General features: G+C 53.7%; 2 protein-coding genes across 2 annotated transcripts in view; both read left to right on the top strand.

The window, feature by feature from the left end:
* EMH_0083130 (uncharacterized protein) overlaps nt 1-4,003 on the top strand; it is a gene marked incomplete at both ends in the record, with an annotated part of 5,275 nt that extends 1,272 nt beyond the window's left edge. The window contains 11 exons of the mRNA XM_013494334.1: nt 571-680; nt 775-846; nt 1,011-1,077; nt 1,215-1,633; nt 2,000-2,123; nt 2,248-2,312; nt 2,470-2,582; nt 2,858-2,924; nt 3,097-3,168; nt 3,340-3,436; nt 3,591-4,003. Coding sequence (XP_013349788.1) covers nt 571-680; nt 775-846; nt 1,011-1,077; nt 1,215-1,633; nt 2,000-2,123; nt 2,248-2,312; nt 2,470-2,582; nt 2,858-2,924; nt 3,097-3,168; nt 3,340-3,436; nt 3,591-4,003 — 1,619 coding nt within the window. The remainder of the gene's footprint in view (nt 1-570; nt 681-774; nt 847-1,010; nt 1,078-1,214; nt 1,634-1,999; nt 2,124-2,247; nt 2,313-2,469; nt 2,583-2,857; nt 2,925-3,096; nt 3,169-3,339; nt 3,437-3,590) is intronic.
* A 1,422-nt stretch (nt 4,004-5,425) lies between these two features.
* Nucleotides 5,426-16,416, top strand: EMH_0083020 (CW-type zinc finger domain-containing protein, related; the record flags this gene model as incomplete). Its single annotated transcript, XM_013494333.1, has 5 exons — nt 5,426-5,872; nt 7,532-7,679; nt 8,123-8,436; nt 8,837-14,788; nt 15,592-16,416. The coding sequence occupies 5 exons, from the start codon at nt 5,426-5,428 to the stop codon at nt 16,414-16,416; spliced, it is 7,686 nt and encodes a 2,561-aa protein (XP_013349787.1).
* Between the last annotated feature and the right edge of the window lie 1,150 nt (nt 16,417-17,566).

Raw genomic sequence — 17,566 nt, 5'->3', positions numbered from 1 at the left:
CCCTAACAAATTAGGGTTTATGTTTTAGGGTTTAGGGTTTAGGGCCTACCTAGGGTTTGGCAGGTTGGATGATCCTCTTTGGTTATTTTTTTTCTTTTTTAAGAAGTAAAAGTTTTTTGCATAAACAAAAAAGCGCTCAAAACTCATCATCCAAGAATTAGGGTTTAGGGTTTAGGGTTTAGGGTTTAGGGTTTAGGAGGATGGGTTGCAGCCGTCGTTCCAAGTGGAAGAAAACTCATCACTCTGCTGCTGAGCAGCTCCTAGATGATAAACCCTTGATAGAAAGGGCCCAAGAACTAGAGAAACAAAATAAACTCTTTGTCCTTGATACACAAGGTACATACACTCTAAACCCTAAACCCTAAACCCTAAACCCTAGACAATTAACAACTCGGGTGCAAGCGGAGAAAGCCAAAAGGGAGGGATTGCGGCCTATACAACTATACTTGTGGTGCTGCGTGAGCTGTTGCTGCTGCTGTCTCTGCTGCTGCTGGTGCCGGCGCTTCTGCTGCTGTTGCTGCTGCTGCTGCTTGTGCTGCTGCTGCTGCTGCTGCTGCTGCTGCTCTTCAGGCAGCGATGACACGACGCATATGTCTCGGGGCGCACGGCGCCTGCTGCAGCGTCGTCAGCTAGTAGTGGAGGGGGACAGCAGCAGCAGCAGCAGCAGCAGCAGCAAGAAGGTGCTGCTGGAGGTTGCTACACAGGCCCATAAGCAGCAACTGCTGCGCGTCATCAAGGGGAAGAAGCAGANTGCTGCTGGAGGTTGCTACACAGGCCCATAAGCAGCAACTGCTGCGCGTCATCAAGGGGAAGAAGCAGAGAGAAGAGACAGAGGCAAGGAGAAAGGTAACTACAAAACCTAAACCCTAAACCCTAAACCCTGATCTCCGTCGGAGGCCCTCATTTCTTTGATTTCCCCCTGTGTCTCCCTTGCTCCTTGTTGAGTGCTGCAGCAGCAAATGAGGGTTTAGGGTTTAGGGTTTAGGGGTTCTGTGGTGTTGTGAACGCAGGCAAAAGCAGCAGAAGCAGAGACAGTCGACCTCTGGGGAGACGAAACCCCCAAACCAGCAGGCAACAGTCAGCATCCACTCCCTCGAGGGCTTAGGGTCTAGGGTTTAGGGTTTGGTGCTTAGGGTTTAGGGTTTAGGGTTTAGGGTCTTCACCTGCTATTGGGGCCGCTCAATAGCCAGCTTTGCCTGCGCGTATGTCTTCAGAAAAGAGACGGGGACCTGCAGCAGCAGCAGCAGCAACATCAGCAGCAGCAGCAGCAGCAGCAGCAGGATCCAGCAGCAAACGGCGTCGCTGCAAGTTGGAGACACTGCGGCAGCTGGTGCCTGCTGTGCTGCTGCCAGATGAGGGGACATCATATAACCCTTCAACAGAGAAGCAGCAGCAGCAGCTTGTTGCTGCTGCTGCTGCAGTGCTGCAGCAGCAGCAGGGCCGATCTGCACATGCAGCTGTGCGGGCACATGTACTAGACAAGGAGCAGCAGCTGCAGCAGCAGCAGCAACTTCTGCTGCAGCAGAAAGACCCAATACTGCAGCTAAAACACAAGCAACCGGTTGCTGCTGCGCTGCTGCAGCAGCTCAATCCAGAGACCGTAAAGGGTCTATCAGAAGGAGACAAACAAAGAGTCAGCTGTCTCTTCATCTGTCTCCTTCTCTGTCTCTCTTCTGTCTCTTCTGCTGTCTCCTCAGCTGTCTCTGTAGCCATCTAATCATCTGCGTCCTTTATATGCCTCATGTTCTCTCTTCTCTGTCTCCGCTGCTGTCTCCTTTATCTGTCTCCTTCTGTCTCCTCTGTTGCCTGCGTTTTTTCCTTTTCTGTCTCCTTTGTCTGTCTCCCTTTTTCTTTTTTTCCTTTTTACTATTGATTTCATCGTGGGGTTATATATTTACACAATTTGAAAGCTGGTCTTGTTGCTGCTGTCGTTGCTGCTGCTGCTGTTGCTGCTGCTGCTGCTGTTGCTGCTGCTGCTGCTGTTGCTGCTGCTGCGCAGATGCTGCTGGAGTTGGCTACGACTGGAAAGGTCTCCATCGAAAACGGGGCAGCAGCAGCAGCAGCAGCAGCAGCAGAAGAGGAGACGGGAGACAACGACTCTGCCGCCGCAAAACTCTCTAAGCGTGAGCTACTGCTGTCTTAAGGGTTTAGGGTTTAGCTGCGAGGGATTAGGATGCGGGCGATTGAGGGTTTTGGGGGTTGCGAATTAGGGTTTAGGGTTTAGGGTTTAGGGTTTGGTGCCTTCAGTGCCGAAGAAGAAGACGCGCACAGACAGAAACCGCCAGCGGAGACACCAGCAGCAGCTGCGCCGGGTATCTCTAAACCCTAAACCCTAGTTGTTAAACCCTAAAACCTAAACCCTAAACCCTAAACCCGAGCTGCTAAACCCCAAACCCTAAACCCTAGGTAAAGTCCCTAAGGCGCTGGTTCGAGTTATGCATCGTTGCTGCGTGCGCTGCTGCTGCTCAGGCTGCAGCAAAGCAGCAGCAGAAGGAGATAAGGAAAGCTATAGATAAGCTGCCGCAGCTGCTGGAGGAGCTGCAGGAGCAGCAGCAGCAACAAGCAGCAGCAAACGAAAAACGGTGAGGTCATCCAAGCTACTGTCTCCTTTTTGTGTCCCCTTCCTCTATAGTATACACAAAAGGGAGACAACAGCGTAAACCCTAAACCCTAAACCCTAAACCCTAAACCCTGACGCCTAAACCCGCTGCTGTTAGACCTCCTGTTATCTGTTCACCCGACAACAGACGCAGCAGCCCCAAACCCTAAACCCTAGAAACACAAACCCTAATGCCTTGAGACACAAACCCTAAACCCTAGATACACATCCTGCTGTCTCCTCGTTGTGTCCCCTCAGCAAGGCGGGAGAAGAAGCAAAGGAGGCAGCAGCAAGAAAGGGAGTTGTGGCGTTCAAGATAGGGAGAGTCAGCAAACCCTAAACCCTAAACCCTAAACCCTTACCCTAAACCCTACGGACAAACCCTAGACCCCCTCAACACTCCTCCGTCTCCCTCTATTATTCGTTTGTACTTCTTTTTTTTTCGTTCTGTTTATTTATTTATTTATTTATTTATTTTGTTTTGTTTGTGTGCATAGAAACGATTTGTTGGGGGCCCCGTGGAGGCGGCACTGCCTGGCGATGTCACCGGCAGTCTCAGAACCACTAAAGTCAGCTGCTGCTGCTGCTGCTGCTGTTGCTGCTGCTGCTGCTGTTTCTGCTGCTGCTGATGTAGCTGCTTCTGCTGCTGTGTGCTTATGGGTTGATGCTTGTTTCTTCTCTGTGCTTAACGAGCAGTGCCTTTGTTGCTGCTGCTGCTGTTGTTGCTGCTGCTGCTGCAGGTGCAAGGTGCAGCAGCAGCAGCAGCAGACCGTTTGGCTTCGTTGCATCGCCGCGGGATGCTGGAGCTGCCTGCTGCAGCAACAGCAGCACATGCAAGTAGGATAAAGAGACTTATCTATAGGTCAGAATCAAGAAAAAAGGTAATAAAAAGAAATACAACGCCAATGCACGAAATATAAACGCAACAGACAGAGACACGTGTCGTTGCGGTGTACAGACACATTGCCCCTTGCTGTGCTGCTGCTGACAGACCAGCAGCAGCAGCAGCAGCAGGATGTTCTTAGCCGCAGCCGCAGCATTCTCGGCACAGATGGCGCAACAGCCCTGTTGCTGCAGCAGCAGCAGCACTGCCGCTGCAGCAGTAGCAGCACTGCCGCTGCAGCAGCAGCAGCAGCTGGCGTCGAGACAGTATTTTGTGGGGTGACGAATTTTGTATTGTTGGCATTAGATAGCAAGGAGTCAGACAGCTGGAAAAGGAGACAGAGATACACAATGAGGAGACAGGGAGACAGAAAGACACACGGAGACACACGGACAGAGACAGAGAGACACAGACAGAGACTGACAGACACACACAGAGACAGAGAGACAGGCAGAGATATATATAGGAGACAGGTAGAGGTACAAGACAGACTAGGAACTAGAGGAGACGATACCGATTGAACGCCAAACAAACAAAAGACAAAACAAAGACAGGCAGAAGCTTCTATACACTGATGAAGACGTCAGACAAGAAGAAAGAGACAGACAGGAGACAGAAGAGAAATATAGAGAAGACAGAGAAGAGAAAGAAGGAGACACATACTGTTAGTGGAGAGATACAGAGACATACGGCAAAGGAGACAGACAATATAAAGAGAGAGATAGAGAGAATGAGTCAGAAAAGATACGAGATACCGAGAGACAAAGGACAAAGGAGACAGAGGAGACACCCGAGGGGACAACCCCACAAAGAAAGCCTACAGTGGAGACAGGGGAGGAGATGGAGAGACAAAGACAAACAAAGAGGAAGCAAAGGAGACAGACATAGACGGACAGACAAACGGAGACAGGCAGACACAGACAGACAAATATGGACAGACAGAGACAGACAGGAGAAGACAGACGAGTAAAAACAAACACAAAGAAACAGAAAGACAGAGAAAGAGATACGAAGGCAAACATACAGCCAAGAAGTCCAAGGCAGAGAGACAGAGACACAGAGACAGAGAGACAGATAGAAACAGACGGGGATAGAGATACACAGAGAGAGACAGACAGAAAGAGATGGATACAGACAGAGATATAGAGAAGCACACGGCCAAGAGGAGACAGACACGCAGCAACAGACAGGCACACACAGGCAGAGACAGGCGCACAGAGACAAACAGAGGCAGGCATAGAGAAACGAACAGAAGGAGACAGACGGGAGGAGACGGGAAAAAAGAGACAGACAAGCAAAGAGACAAAGACAGAGGCACGCACGCACAGACAAACGAAAGGAGACAGAAGGCGATACACAGCGAGAGACAGACACACACAGGCAGTCTCTCTATGTACAGCAACACCGCAACAGCAGCAGCACCAGAAACATGTGCAGCAAGCATCCATACAGCAGCAGCAGCAGCAGCAGCAGCTAGAGCCGCATGCAGACTGCGTCTCTGGCTGTGCCTGTTGCTGGGTCCTCATCGAGGCAGCAGCAGTACCCGCCGCCGCCACAGCAGCAGCAGCAGAGGCAGCACAGGGGTCCCGCACTCTTATTAGGTTTGAGTTGAGTTTATTTATATAATAATAAGAAAATAAACTGCAATAAAACATTTCCTTTGTCTGCGGCAGCAGCCAGAGCACACAGCTGACCAGTGGCCCCGCTGCAGCAGCAGCAGCAACAGTTGCTGCTGCTGCTGCTCGCGTTGCTCCTCCTGCTGCTGCAGTTGCTGCAGTCGCTGCGCTCTGGCTTGCAGCCTTTTTGTTTTTATTATACCTTCATTTGTATTAATGTTTAGTTCCTCACTATAAAACAAACCAGGGGCCCCCCCTTACACTGCTCTGCTGCGGCCTCTCTTCGGGGCCCCTCTACTGCAGCACGGGGGCCCCCTGTCTGCGGTGATGCCCACCCCCGAACACCCCACTCAGGCAGCAGCAGCAGCTGCTGCTGCTGCTGCTTCTGCAGTAGGGGAGCTCCCACAATCCTCTGCGGCATCAAGAGACGCGGGAGGGCCCCTCTCCGCTCCCAACTCCGACCCTCCACACAGAGGGGGGCCCCCAGGGGGCCCCCGGGGCCCCCCGCCCGTGCTCGGGCCTTCTGTGGGGACCCCCTGTGGGCTTCCCAGCGGGCCTCCTACTGGCTCTCAGGCCGGCTCCCTTGGTAGGCGCCAGGGGGCCCCGGGGGGAGGGGCTCCCCAGGTCCCCCCCATACCTCCTGGGGCCCCTCGGGGGGGCCCCCACGCTGGTGGGGCCCCTAGGATCACCCCCCGAGCGGGAGGAGCCCATAGGGGGCACCCCTCTGTTGGTGGAGCCTCTGGGGGCCCCCCGTGGTCGCCTGGCGATAACAGGGTTTGTGAAGATGGTGGGGTTTATGCGGGGCCCCCCGGGTCTTTGTTTGGTTGGGGGCCCCCATGCTTATCTGAAGAGTATTTGTTGGGTTTGTTTGGTGGGGATTTATGTTGCAAGCTATGGTTTACTGTGCCCCGACAGCATACTGTTTCTCTTCTATCTTTATTATCATATTTACTGTTGTTGGCTCTAACAGAGCAAAGAGAAGAATTAAATAAACATATTCCTCAAGATATTATTAATTTATTAGCTGCACATACACCCCAAACTTGTTGTATAGCAAACCACAAACTCTTCTGGCCATTTCCTCCAGCCATCCTCAAAGCAAACCCAAACATCACCGTAAACCACAAACCCTAAACCCTAAACCCTAAACCCTAGACAGCAAACCCTAAACCCTAAAGACTAAACAATGAGCACCAAAGGGCTTCTGAACACACCCCGAGGGTGTATAGATACAAAGACAGGGCAGGCCCCCAAGGGGCACCCGTGGGGCCTTGAGGGTTATTAAGTGACCCTGGTGTTGTGTCTTTGTCCCTCTGTGTTTGTGTCTCCTTTTCCGCGTCTTTGTGTCTCCTTATTCGTCTGTAATCTGTTTCTCCTTATTTCTCTCTCTATTTCTCGTTGTCTCTGTCTCTGTTTCTTTCTCCGTCTGTCTCTGCATCTCCTTGTTTCTCTGTCTGTGTGCTTCCTCCTCTTGCTTTTCAAGTGTATCAGTGTCTCCTTATCTCTGCGTCCCCTTGTCTCTGTGTCTCCTTGTCTCTGTGCCTCCCCGTCTCGTTGTCTCCTTGTCTTTGTCTCGCTGTCTCTTCGTCTCTGTGTCTTTGCGTCCCTGTGTCTGTGTGTCTCCCTATCTCTCTATGGGGCGTATATGTGTGTTTATATGTATTGCCGTTGTCTCTATGTCTTCTTTTACGTGTAGTATATTTGGGGTGTATATGCGTCTCCGTATCCCTCTGAATAGGGTGTATAAGCGTTTCACTACCTCTTTACTTGGGGTGTATAAGTGCCTCGTGTGGTGTGTGTCTCCTTATATCTGTATATATGGTGCGTGTGTGTCTCGCCTTACCTCTTTATTTGGAGTGTATAAGTCTCTCGTTATATGCGTATCTATGGTGTGTCGGTATCCGCGCATATATATATATATATATATATATATATATATATATATATATATATATATATATATATATATATATATATATATATATATATAGGGTGCGTATGTCTCTCCTTCTGTTTGTATATGTGGGGTGTATGCTCAGTTGATGGCTGCAGCGCAGTGTATGGGGGACATGGTGGTGCAGCGTTCGGCCCAGCTTCACTGGGGTGTAAATATGTCTCCTTTTACAAAGGCAGAAAGCAGCAATTGTGCTGGGCCCTGCTTCTCTCGTCTCTGTCCCCTTTGTATTGATTCTCTTCTTTGTGGGGCGCAAAGCCAACTCCTTAAACAAACCCTTAGAAGACTTATTCACGTATATATATACATGGAAACCCTAAACCCTAAACCCTAGACCCTAATACACAACCCCCTCCTGTATGAATACCTGAAGGTCCAATCACTAGGGTGTAGGGCGGCTTGTGGGATCTCTAGAGTGTGGCGTAGGGCTTAAGGTTAAGGGTTTAGGGTTTAGGGTTTAGGGTTTGTGGGGTGTGCAGGAGAGGAGACAGAAGGGTTTACGTGTGAAGCCCCCCGTTTGCTGGGGTTATCACTGCACCGGTGCCCTCATGGCCGCGGATATTGGTTGCGATGATATCAACAGTGAAGGGTGGGGCAGTGGGGGCCCCTCGCGTCGCACAAGCTCGAGTATGCACTGCTGCTGCTGTTGCTGCTGCTATTGCTGTTTCTGCTGCTGATGCTGCTGTTGCTGCTGCTGCGATAGTGGGTGGCTGTTGTACTGGCTCGGATTTTCATGTATATCTCTTTATCTTCCCCTGTGTCCTGTCTCCGCGTCTCTCCTGCGGTCCCCTCTCGCTGCTTATGGCTCCTTGTGTCTCCGCCTGTTTCCTGCTGTTTCCATCTGCCTTCTTCAGTCTCCCTGTGTCTCTTACTGTCTCCTTTTGTCTCCCACTGTCTCCATATCTCTTCGCCTGTCTTCTGTCTTCTGTTTCCCCCCGCCCTCTCCCTTCGCTTTCTGTCTCCTCTTGTCTCCTTCCTCCTGAAATCTTACCCTGTCACCTGTCTCCTGTTGTCTCCTTCTGTCTCCTTATGTCCCCTTCTCTCTCCCTCCGACTCTTTGTCTCTTTCAGCGAGGCCCAAGAGGCGGGAGTCGCTCAATCTAGGGGCCGCCAAAGAGGGCATTAGTAACAAGGCGTCAAGGGAGGGGGCCCCCGAGGGGGGAAGGACCCAAGATGTTCTGCCTTCAGGGGCCCCCGCCCAAGGGGCTGCTGGTGTAGATGGGCCCCTGGGGCCCCTGGATGCTGCAGCAGAAGAGGTGACAGCAGACGCAAGAAAAGAGACAGTGAAGGAGGGGGGCGCTGAAAGTGAGAAAGATGAATCGGGGGTGCACGGGGGAGGTTATACACTCCGATGTGACTCCACACGAAAGAGAAGATCACCAACTGTGAGGGCTCTCTCCACCTGTCTCTCGTTGCTGCTGCTGCGGCTGCGGCTAGTTCTGCTGTTGCTGCTGCTGATGATGATGCTGCTGCTGCTGGTGGCTCTGGTGGTGGTGTCGATACAGTTGCCGCTACTGTTGCTGCTGTCGCTACTGCTGCTGTTGCTACTGCTGCCGCTGCTGCTGGCATTTAGACAGGCTAAGCAGCAACGCCTTGGGGTCCCTGAGGTGTCTCCTTTTTTCTAGTCAGTTTGCTGTCTATATGGATGTAGTAGGAGCTGAGTCTCTCTATTTCCTGTGCTTCATGTTCGCTGCATCCTCGCTGCTGTTGCTGTTGCTGCTTCTGCTGTTGCTGGTGCTGCCGCTGCTGCTGATGCTGCTGCTGTAAATGTTTTTTTTTGTACAGGATACGGCGTCAGTTGCTGCTGTCTCTTCGGGGCGCCCCACGGTGGTTCGATACGGGCGGCAGACTGCAGCAACAGCAGCAGCAGCAGCAGCAGGAAGAAGAAGTGGCCCCCTGCCGCGTGGGTCCCTACCTCACGAGAGCAAAGAAGCAGGAGCAGCAGGTGCAGCAAGCAGCAGCAGCAAAAGCTTCGCCCATTTGGGGTGGGGGCGGCCGTTTGATTGGCATGAGGTGTTTGCTGCTGCAGGGGTGGACCTCTGTGATGACCAATGGTCTTTGCTGCAGTGGGGACAGCGCAGCAGCAGCAGCAGCAGCAAACCGCAGTCGCTGCAGCAACTGCTGCAGCAAAGAACACGCTGCTGCTGCGATGAACTCCAGAAGGAGAAAAGGAAACAAACACAAATCAAAATCCAACGCATGCAGCAGATGCTGCAGCAACTGCAAAACGAAGTCACGCAAGAGCAGCAGCAGCAGCAACAGCAGCAGCAGCAGCAAGAACAGCAGAAGCAGCAACAACAGCAGAAGCAGCAACAACAGCAGCAGCAGCATACAGAAGCTGCTGCACACTCTGCTGCTGCTGCTGGAGAGGAAGTGGGGGCCCTAAGGGCCCCGCAGTCGGATGCGGGTCCAACTGTCTCCTCAGGTGTCTCTGAGCCTGTCGTCGTTACAGGCGACAGGGGCTCTGGGGGCCTCCAAGGCGCTGGGGATAGTCCTGGGGACCTCCGGGGGTCCCCTAGAGGAGACGAATGTCAGGGCCATCTGGCTTCAGTAGCTGCTGGAGCAGCGGTGAATACGGCATGCAAGAAGGAGGAGGCAGACGGTGCTGCTGCTTCTGCTGCTGCTTCTGCTGGTGCGGCGCCTTTGAAACGGAGGAAGTCCGCTGTTTCTGCTGCTGCTGCAGCCGCTGCTGCTGCTGCAGCCACTGCTGCTGATGCTGCTGCTGATGCTGCTACTCCGGGGGGGCCCCCAGGGGCGCTGCTGCCTGGGCTCAGGCGTCGGGTAGGGCCCCCAAGTTGGGTCTCAAGTAGAGCCGCCTTGCTGGAAGATCCCTTGGGGGCCCCGTTTCCTTATGGAGGTAGGGGCCTTCGTCGCAGCCGCCGGCGCTGCGGCAGTAACAGCAGCAGCAGCAGCTCAGATGCCCCGGGCCCTGATACGCAGTGTCTCCGCGTTGTGCGTGCAGCCAACCCAAGGAAACTGAGAACATCTTCGGTTTGCTGCAGCTTAGATAGGCCTTGGTATGATTGCGTTGAGCAGCATCTCGCTATTATCTCCCCCCAAAGAACACACAAGAAACTGGGGGCCCCTGGAGGGGGTGGGGGGCTGGGGGCTCCTGCGGGGCCCGTACAGGCGATCCCAAGGGGCCCCCCACTGGGCCCTACAAGAAACGCCACAGGGGCAGCAACAGCGGCAGCGCTTATGCATGCAGGGGAACACAAGAATGCTCTGCCACACCAGCAGCAGCAGCAGCAGCTGCTGCTGCTGCAGCAACAGCAGCAGGAGCATCAGCTAACGCAGAGGCTCCGACACAGCAGAAACCCCAACTCTCTGGGGGGTGACCCCCTTCCCGATGCCCACTTGGGGGGGCCCCCCACAGGGATCAGAAAAGATACCAGAGCTGCAGCAGCAGAGACGGCAAGTCAGCCTTTGCTGGAAGGGGGCCCCTGCCGCCCCCGTTTGGGGGCCCCGCGGGAGGCCTCTAGTACCCTTGAGGGGGCCCCCAAGGGCGCTACGAGCAAACCAAGGGGGGCCCCCAAGGAGGTCCCTACTCGATATACGGGGGACGCCAAGGAAGCCCCTAGTATATCTAAGGGGGCCCCCAAAGGAGTCTCTAGCAACGGTAAGGGGACCCCCAATGTGCCTTCGTTGTGGTTACGAAAGGCGCGTCAGGCTCAGCAGCAAGATGAGCCTGTAGCTGTTGCTGAGTTTCAGCGTATGTGGCCTATCTTCGTTCGTCTCCCACCCCGATCCCGATCCCTGGGGGACGCACAGCAAGCAGCAAATAAAGGGGCCTCCAATGGTGGGTACCCCAAGGACTGGGGGCCCCGTGAGGCCCCTCACGGTGGAAAGAGCACAGAGGAGGGCCTGGGGGCCACTCGCGGCAGCCTGGACTTGGTGTTGCCGGTAGCCTCCGGAGCCCCTGTAGTTGATGGTGTCGGTGGGGGTGGTGGCGTTGGTGGGGTTGGTGATGAAGGTGGTGGTGGTGGTGGAGAAGGTAGTGCTAGTACGGTTGGTGGGGTTGGTGGCGCTAGCGGGGTTGGTGTTAATGGGCTGAATTGTGTTAATTGTGTTAAGAGTGGGATTCGTGCTGATAATGGGGTTGGTGTTGATGGTGTTGATGGTGGGGTTGGTGGTGATGGTCGTGTGTTACTACTGGGTTTTTTTGTGGAGGCGTTTCACATGCCGCTACCGAAGCAAACAGACTTAGAGCAAATCATTCGCACTGTAGCAGAATTAGCTGCAGGCCGCGTTACAGCAGAGGGGATACAGAAACAGCAGAAGCAACAACAGCAGCAGCAGCAGCAACAGATGGAGCAGCAGCAGGTGAAAGGGGGGGCACCGATACCCAGGATCGAAGCACGGGGGACTCCACGAAGAGGGAGCTGCATCAGGAGAGAGAAGACAAGTCAGCAAAACCGAGGAGAAAAACAAGAAGCAGCACCTTCAGCAGCAGAAGCACCAGGAGCAGCGGGTGTGCTAGAACCAGCAACGGCAGCAGCAAGAGGAAGACGAGAAGCAGAGCTGGGAAGCGCCAGTTGCAGCAGGCGGGCTCGGGGGGCGCCCGGAGACAGCACAGAGGAGACAGGAAGGAAGGCTGGGGGTGACCATGTTTCTCCTGTTGTCAGGGGCCCCTCTCACTTGCTGTGTGGCACCACGGGTCCCCCTTCATCAACCATCGTCGGCACGACACAGACGGGGAGCCGCCCAGAGGTATGTTGTAGGGTCAGGCGTGGGCAGGGGGCCCCTGGGGACGTAGGGGCCCCTTTGTCCCCTAGTGTATGCGAAGGGGCCCCTGGATCCAGAAAGAAGGTCTCAGGGGGCCCCCAGGACTTATCGTTTTCAGCCGAAGCAACTGCAGCACGAGATGCCGCTGAGGCGCAGGACGAGACAAATGCTAAAGGGGGCCCCCATCCTTCATCTCAAGGGGGGCCCCCTGCAGAGGACGGAAGCGCCCAGCTTGATATAGGGGCCCCCAAAGAAGAACCAGAACCATCTGCTGCTGCTGCTGCATATGCTGCCGGGGTCGCTGCAGTGAATGTTGCTGCTAGTGGTGATGGTTCTGCTGCAACCGTGCACGCTGCAGGACCCCTACCCGCTGCAGAAGCACCACCTGCTGCTGCAGATTCTGCTGCAACAGCAGCTGCTGCAGCAGCTGCTGCTGCTCGAAAGAGATTGCAGCGCCTGCAGCTGCGTCGGCTTTGGGCGCGAAACGGCCCTCGTGTGCGGAGACAGGGGGCCCTCAAGAGGCGGTTTGGGGCCCCGGTTGCCTGCATGCACAACCCGTGCTGCAGCTTTGCGGCACCCCAGCACTCCCCTGTACCCAGGGGAGCCCTGGGTCCCCTATTGCAGCCGCCGAAGGGGAAACAAGCGGAGACACCAAGTCAGGATGCTCTGCTGCAGCAGCAGCTGCGGGAGACGCAACAAAAGCTACAGAGACTGCAAAGGATTCTCCGGTGGCGCCGTGAGAAGCAACAAAGGCTGCTGCAGCGGCAGCAGCAACGGCAACAGCAACAGGAGGCGTTTAACTGCTTTAAGGAGACACTTAAGCTGGAGGAGATATTCTGTCACAACGGATATCAACTAAGAAGGCGAAAAGCTAATCCACCCTCCGCTATAAAACAAAAATCGGAGACAGGCGAAAAAACGGAGACCCGTCACCACACATTTCCTGGGGGAGGGGCCCTAGGGGGCCCTTCAGGGGGGCCCGCAGGGTGTTCTCCAGGGGGGCCCGCGAAGGGGCCTCCCAGGTGTATACTGACGGTGCGTGCGCCCCCATGGGTGGTAAAGCGGTTGCGGTTGCGGTCCATTGATGCGTCACCTGAAAGGAGACAGTTGGAGATGAAGAGACAAAGGGTTGAATGTATCCAGCCCCAAGAGACACGAGAGGCCCGTTACAAGAGGAGAGAGCAGGCGAAGCAGGAGAAGATGAAGAGAGAGACAGAAGAAACCATCTCTCTCCTTGAACAACGCCAACAACAACAACAGCCATCGGATGATCTTTTGCAGAAGGAACCAGCTGGTGCTGCTGCAGTTGCTGCAGATGTTGCCGCTGATGCTGAAGCAGCAGTGGCTGCAGCAGCAGCAGCACGGGGGGCCTCAGCAGCTGCAGATGAGGGGGAAAAGCCCCTTGCCCAGGTTGAGCCTGCCGTTGCTGCTGCCGATGCAACGGCTGCAACAGCAGCAGCTCTTGCAGACACAGCAGTAGCAGTAACAGCAGTTCCTGCTGACGCTGCAGCGGCAGCAGTTCCACCTGACGCAGCAGCAGATCCTGGTGCAGCAGCAGCGGCAGGTGCTGCAGCAGCATTAGCTCCTATTAAAGCAGCAGAAGTAGGTGCTGCTGCTGCAGCACCTACTTCTGCTGCTCCTAATAAAGTAGCAGAAGTAGGTGCTGCTGCACCACCAGCAGGTCCTTTTGAGGCAGGATCAGGAGTTGCTGCAACAGCAGCAACTCCTGCTCAAGCAGCAGCAGGAGGTGCTGCAGTGGCTTCTTGTGTTGCAGCTCCTCCTGAGGATTTGCTGCTGCCTATGGAGAGGCCTCCAAGGGGCGCCGTTGAGGCTGGAAACGGAAGGGGAGAAACACCTACTGCTGCTGCTGCTGCTGCTGCTGCTGCTGCTGCTTCTAAGAGGCGCAGCTGCACCTCTTCAGCGGACGTGGAGACAAATGGAGGTACAGGGGAGGTGAAGGGAGAGACAGACCAGAGGAAGTTGGTGCTGCTGCTGCAGGGCGCCAGGGATTCCCCTGCTGCAGGGGACGCCCCCCAAATGTGTTCAGCAGCAGCAGCAACTGCAGCAACAGCAGAGGCAGCAGCAACTGCACCAGCAGCAACGGCATCAACTGCACCAGCAGCAACAGCAGAACTCACCAACGGTCGGGAGAAAGTAGGAGCTGTTGCCGTTGCTGCTGCTGGTGCTGCTACTGCTGCTGCTGCCGCTGCTGCAGATGGTCCCATCCTAAACGGAGCAACATCTTCAGCAACTGCAGCAACTGCAGCAGCTGCAACGCCGCAGGAGACTGCCGTGAGCCTCTCCCCCTGCTTTTCTGTAGGGGGCCCTACAGAAAAGCAGGGGGAGAGGCTCACGGCAGAGGAGAAAGCAGCGCAAATTGCTGCTGCTGCTGCTCCTGATCCTTCGCCTGCTTCAGGTGCAGCAGCAGCAGGAGAGGAGACAGTAGAGGGACACCCGTCAGAGGCCTCCAAGCCCTCCTGTCCAGCTGAGATCCCCAGCGTCGACTGCCCCATTTCTTCTGCTGCTGCTACTGCTGCTACTGCTGATGGTGCACCCCCAACCGAAGCGGCGGCTGCAGCTGCAACAGGTCCAGAAACAGCAGCAGCAGCAGCCGTTGCTGCTGCAGCCGTTATGTCCCCTCTAGCCCTCCCAGTGAAACGGTGCAGCGCAAATGGGGTTCCACAGCAGTTGCATGCACCACTCCTGCAACCCACTGAAGAACAACTGCAGCAGCAGCCGCAGCACGAGCAGCAGCAGCGGCAGCCGGCATCACAGACAGCGAGCGCCAAGGAGGGTCCCTGCACTTTGGGTGCTCGTGGGGTGTATAGGCAGCAGCAGATAGAACAGCCAGCGAATCTGTCTCTCCCATGGCAGACACAGAAGGCGGAACAATGTTCTGGAGCTGCTGGTGCTGCTGCTGCCGCTGCTGCAGCACCTGCAGCAGCAGTAGTTCCTGGTGAGAGGTCTGGCTCTGTTGCTGCAGGAAAGATCAAAGCACGGAAGATGCTGGAGGTGAAGCAGGAGCTGAAGCAGCGTGTATCTGCTGCTACCGCTGGTGGTTCTGCCGCCGGCAGCTGTATAGGAAAGGCAGGAGGGAAGAAGAGGGTTTTGGGGGGCCCCAATGAGGGGCCCTGCTGTGGTGTATTGCGTAGAGAATGTGCTGTACATAGCGCATGCATTAGCAGCCCCGATGATGTCTATACAGCGGATCTAATAAATCGATTTCGGTTTATATTGAACTGTTTATGGCCATGGAAAACAAAGAAAACTCATAATTGGGGACGAGAACTGGATGGAAAGACATTTACACCTGAATTAGCTATACAGGTGATTTGTCTTTTTGTTGGTTGCTTATGTTTCTGTTTGTTGTTGTTTGGTGGTGTTGGTTTGCTTTTGTTGTTTGTTTGTTGCTTTTTGTTGTTGTTGGTTTTGTTTTTTCTTGTGTGTTTGTTGTTATTGTTGTTGCTGTGTGTTGTGCGTTGTGCGTTGTTTGTTGTTGTTGTTTGTTGTTGTCTGCTGTTTGTTGTCGTTTGCTGTTTGTTCGTTGTGGTTTGTCCTTTGTTGTCTGTTGTTTGTTGCTTGTTTGTCTGTCATTGGCGGTACTATTCTCTTTACTTTTCTGCGTTTGTATGGGCAGTGTATGAGGGTAACATTCCTCATATAATAACTGTATTAGTTTGTTTATATATATATATATATATATATATATATATATATATATATATATATATATATATATATATATATATATCTTAGAGATAAATTGCACCTATTATTGTTATTTGTTATTGTGTTTATTTGTCTTCTTTGTATAGGCAATGTATGAGGGCTACATTCCTTATATAATAACAAATTTTGCTTCTACCTGTGGGCGGGAGCCGTTGCTGCAACATTTGGATATGTCTGTACCGGGTGGCGATCGGATCCCATTTGTGGGGTTTAGTGAGGGGCAGAGACAGGTGTTGGGGAGCGGGATCGGGAGTAGCTTTATCTATTATTCTGTCTTCCCTGGCAGCACGTTTCCTATGCACTGTGAGCAAGGAGGGTTAGGGGCCTTCAATGCCATTGTGGGAGTCGTCGATCCCCAGAGGCCTAGCGGGGATCGGGAGACGATCCCAGCCACGATCCCAACCCCCACCTCACGTCCAAGCACACAAGATACACACACATATAAGATACCCAAAGCGACACGGGAAACACATAAGGGATACAAGGAGACAGCAGAAACGTGCCAGCAGGCGCATATGAAGACACACGCGCCATACAAGGAGACGCAGGTGACACCAGACGCTTGGATGGACACACAGGAGACGCACAAGGAGACAGAGGAGACATGCAAGGATACATACAAGGAGGCATGCCAGGCGACACAAGAGACACGCATCGACACGCAGGAGACACACGAGGCGTACAAGGAGACGCAAAAGACATGCGAAGAGACACAAAAGGCATACAACGAGACAAAGGAGACACGCAAGGAGGCACACAAGGAGACACAGGAGACGCATTTGGAGACAGACGCGGCGTACAAGGAGACGCAGGAGATATCCACGGAGACAGATGAGGCGAGGGAGGGGACACTTGATGCAACCAAGGAGACAGTTAATACCAAGGCGATGAAGGCAACTCCTGAGGCATAGGGGCCTACCCTTGCTCTCCTACCTTGCAGCTCATATTTGTTTGGATGCCCCCCATCCTTAATTGTTTACTGGTGGGCCCCCCATCCTGAATTCTGTATTTGCTTCGGGGCCCCCTATCCTGAATTCTCTATTTGCGGGGGGGTTCACCATATTCTTAATTGTTTTCTGGGGGGGCCCCCTATTCTAATTTGTTTGCTGGGGGGGCCCATCTATATTACGGCCCCAGACGAACACAACACAGCGACAGAAGGAGACACTTGCTGGCTGGAAGAGAGAAGAAGGCAGAGGGGGATGCTAACTGCAGCACCAATAGCAACGGCTGCTGCTGCTGCTGTTGCTGCTGCTGTTGCACGGTCTCGACAGAGTGCTGTCTCAAAGGAGACAGTTGGCCTGCCAGGAGTTTTTAGTTTTGCTGCAGCGATATGAGGGAGACAGAAACATTTCATTTCTCTCAGGCAAAGGTTTTGGGTTTGTTGCAGCTGAGTTCAATATATTGAGGGTTTAGGGGTTAGGGTCAAGTGCTCAGGGTTTAGGGTTAGGGTTTCAGTAGTTTTGGGTTTAGGAATTAGGGTTTACCGCGAGCGCTTGGAGTACAGGGAGACGGCTTCTTGACTCTTCTGCCTTCGCCTTCTTTTTGTCTGTTTTTGTCTCCTTGTTTCTTTCTTTTCCTTATTTGTGTCGTCTTTTTCTTTGTCTGCATCTTGGCTCCGTCTCCTTTCCTCTTCCGTCTTCTTCTGGCGCTAGCCACAACTAGCGACAGCTAGCTAGCACCACCTTCAGCTAGCTACAGCTAACAGCAGTTCACCACAGCTGGCCGCATCTAGCTACAGCTAGCTACAGCTAACTACAGCTCGCTACAGCTAGCTACAACCAGCCCGGGGTAGCTACAGCAAGTCGTGCATCGCTGGGTCTCCGCTGCAACAGGGAGGGCAGCAAGACAAAAGAAGAGACGTCAGTAACAATGTCCATGCATGCATGCATGCTGCATGCATGGACATTGTTACTGAGGTCTCTTGACCCAAACTTTCTGTATACGTGTAAATATTTCTCCCTGGTTTGTTTGTTTTTGCTGGCAGCAAACACCTTGCAGTGTACCTACAGATTTCGCTGTATATAGCTGGGTATGCGCATTTGTACACTTCCATTGTGG

The sequence above is a fragment of the Eimeria mitis genome, genomic scaffold, assembly GCF_000499745.2.
Source record: "Eimeria mitis Houghton genomic scaffold, Emh_scaff111, whole genome shotgun sequence".
In the NCBI taxonomy this organism is placed as follows: Eukaryota; Apicomplexa; class Conoidasida; order Eucoccidiorida; family Eimeriidae; genus Eimeria; species Eimeria mitis.
Note: the sequence above shows the minus strand (reverse complement) of the source record. Positions and strands in the feature narration are given on the sequence as shown.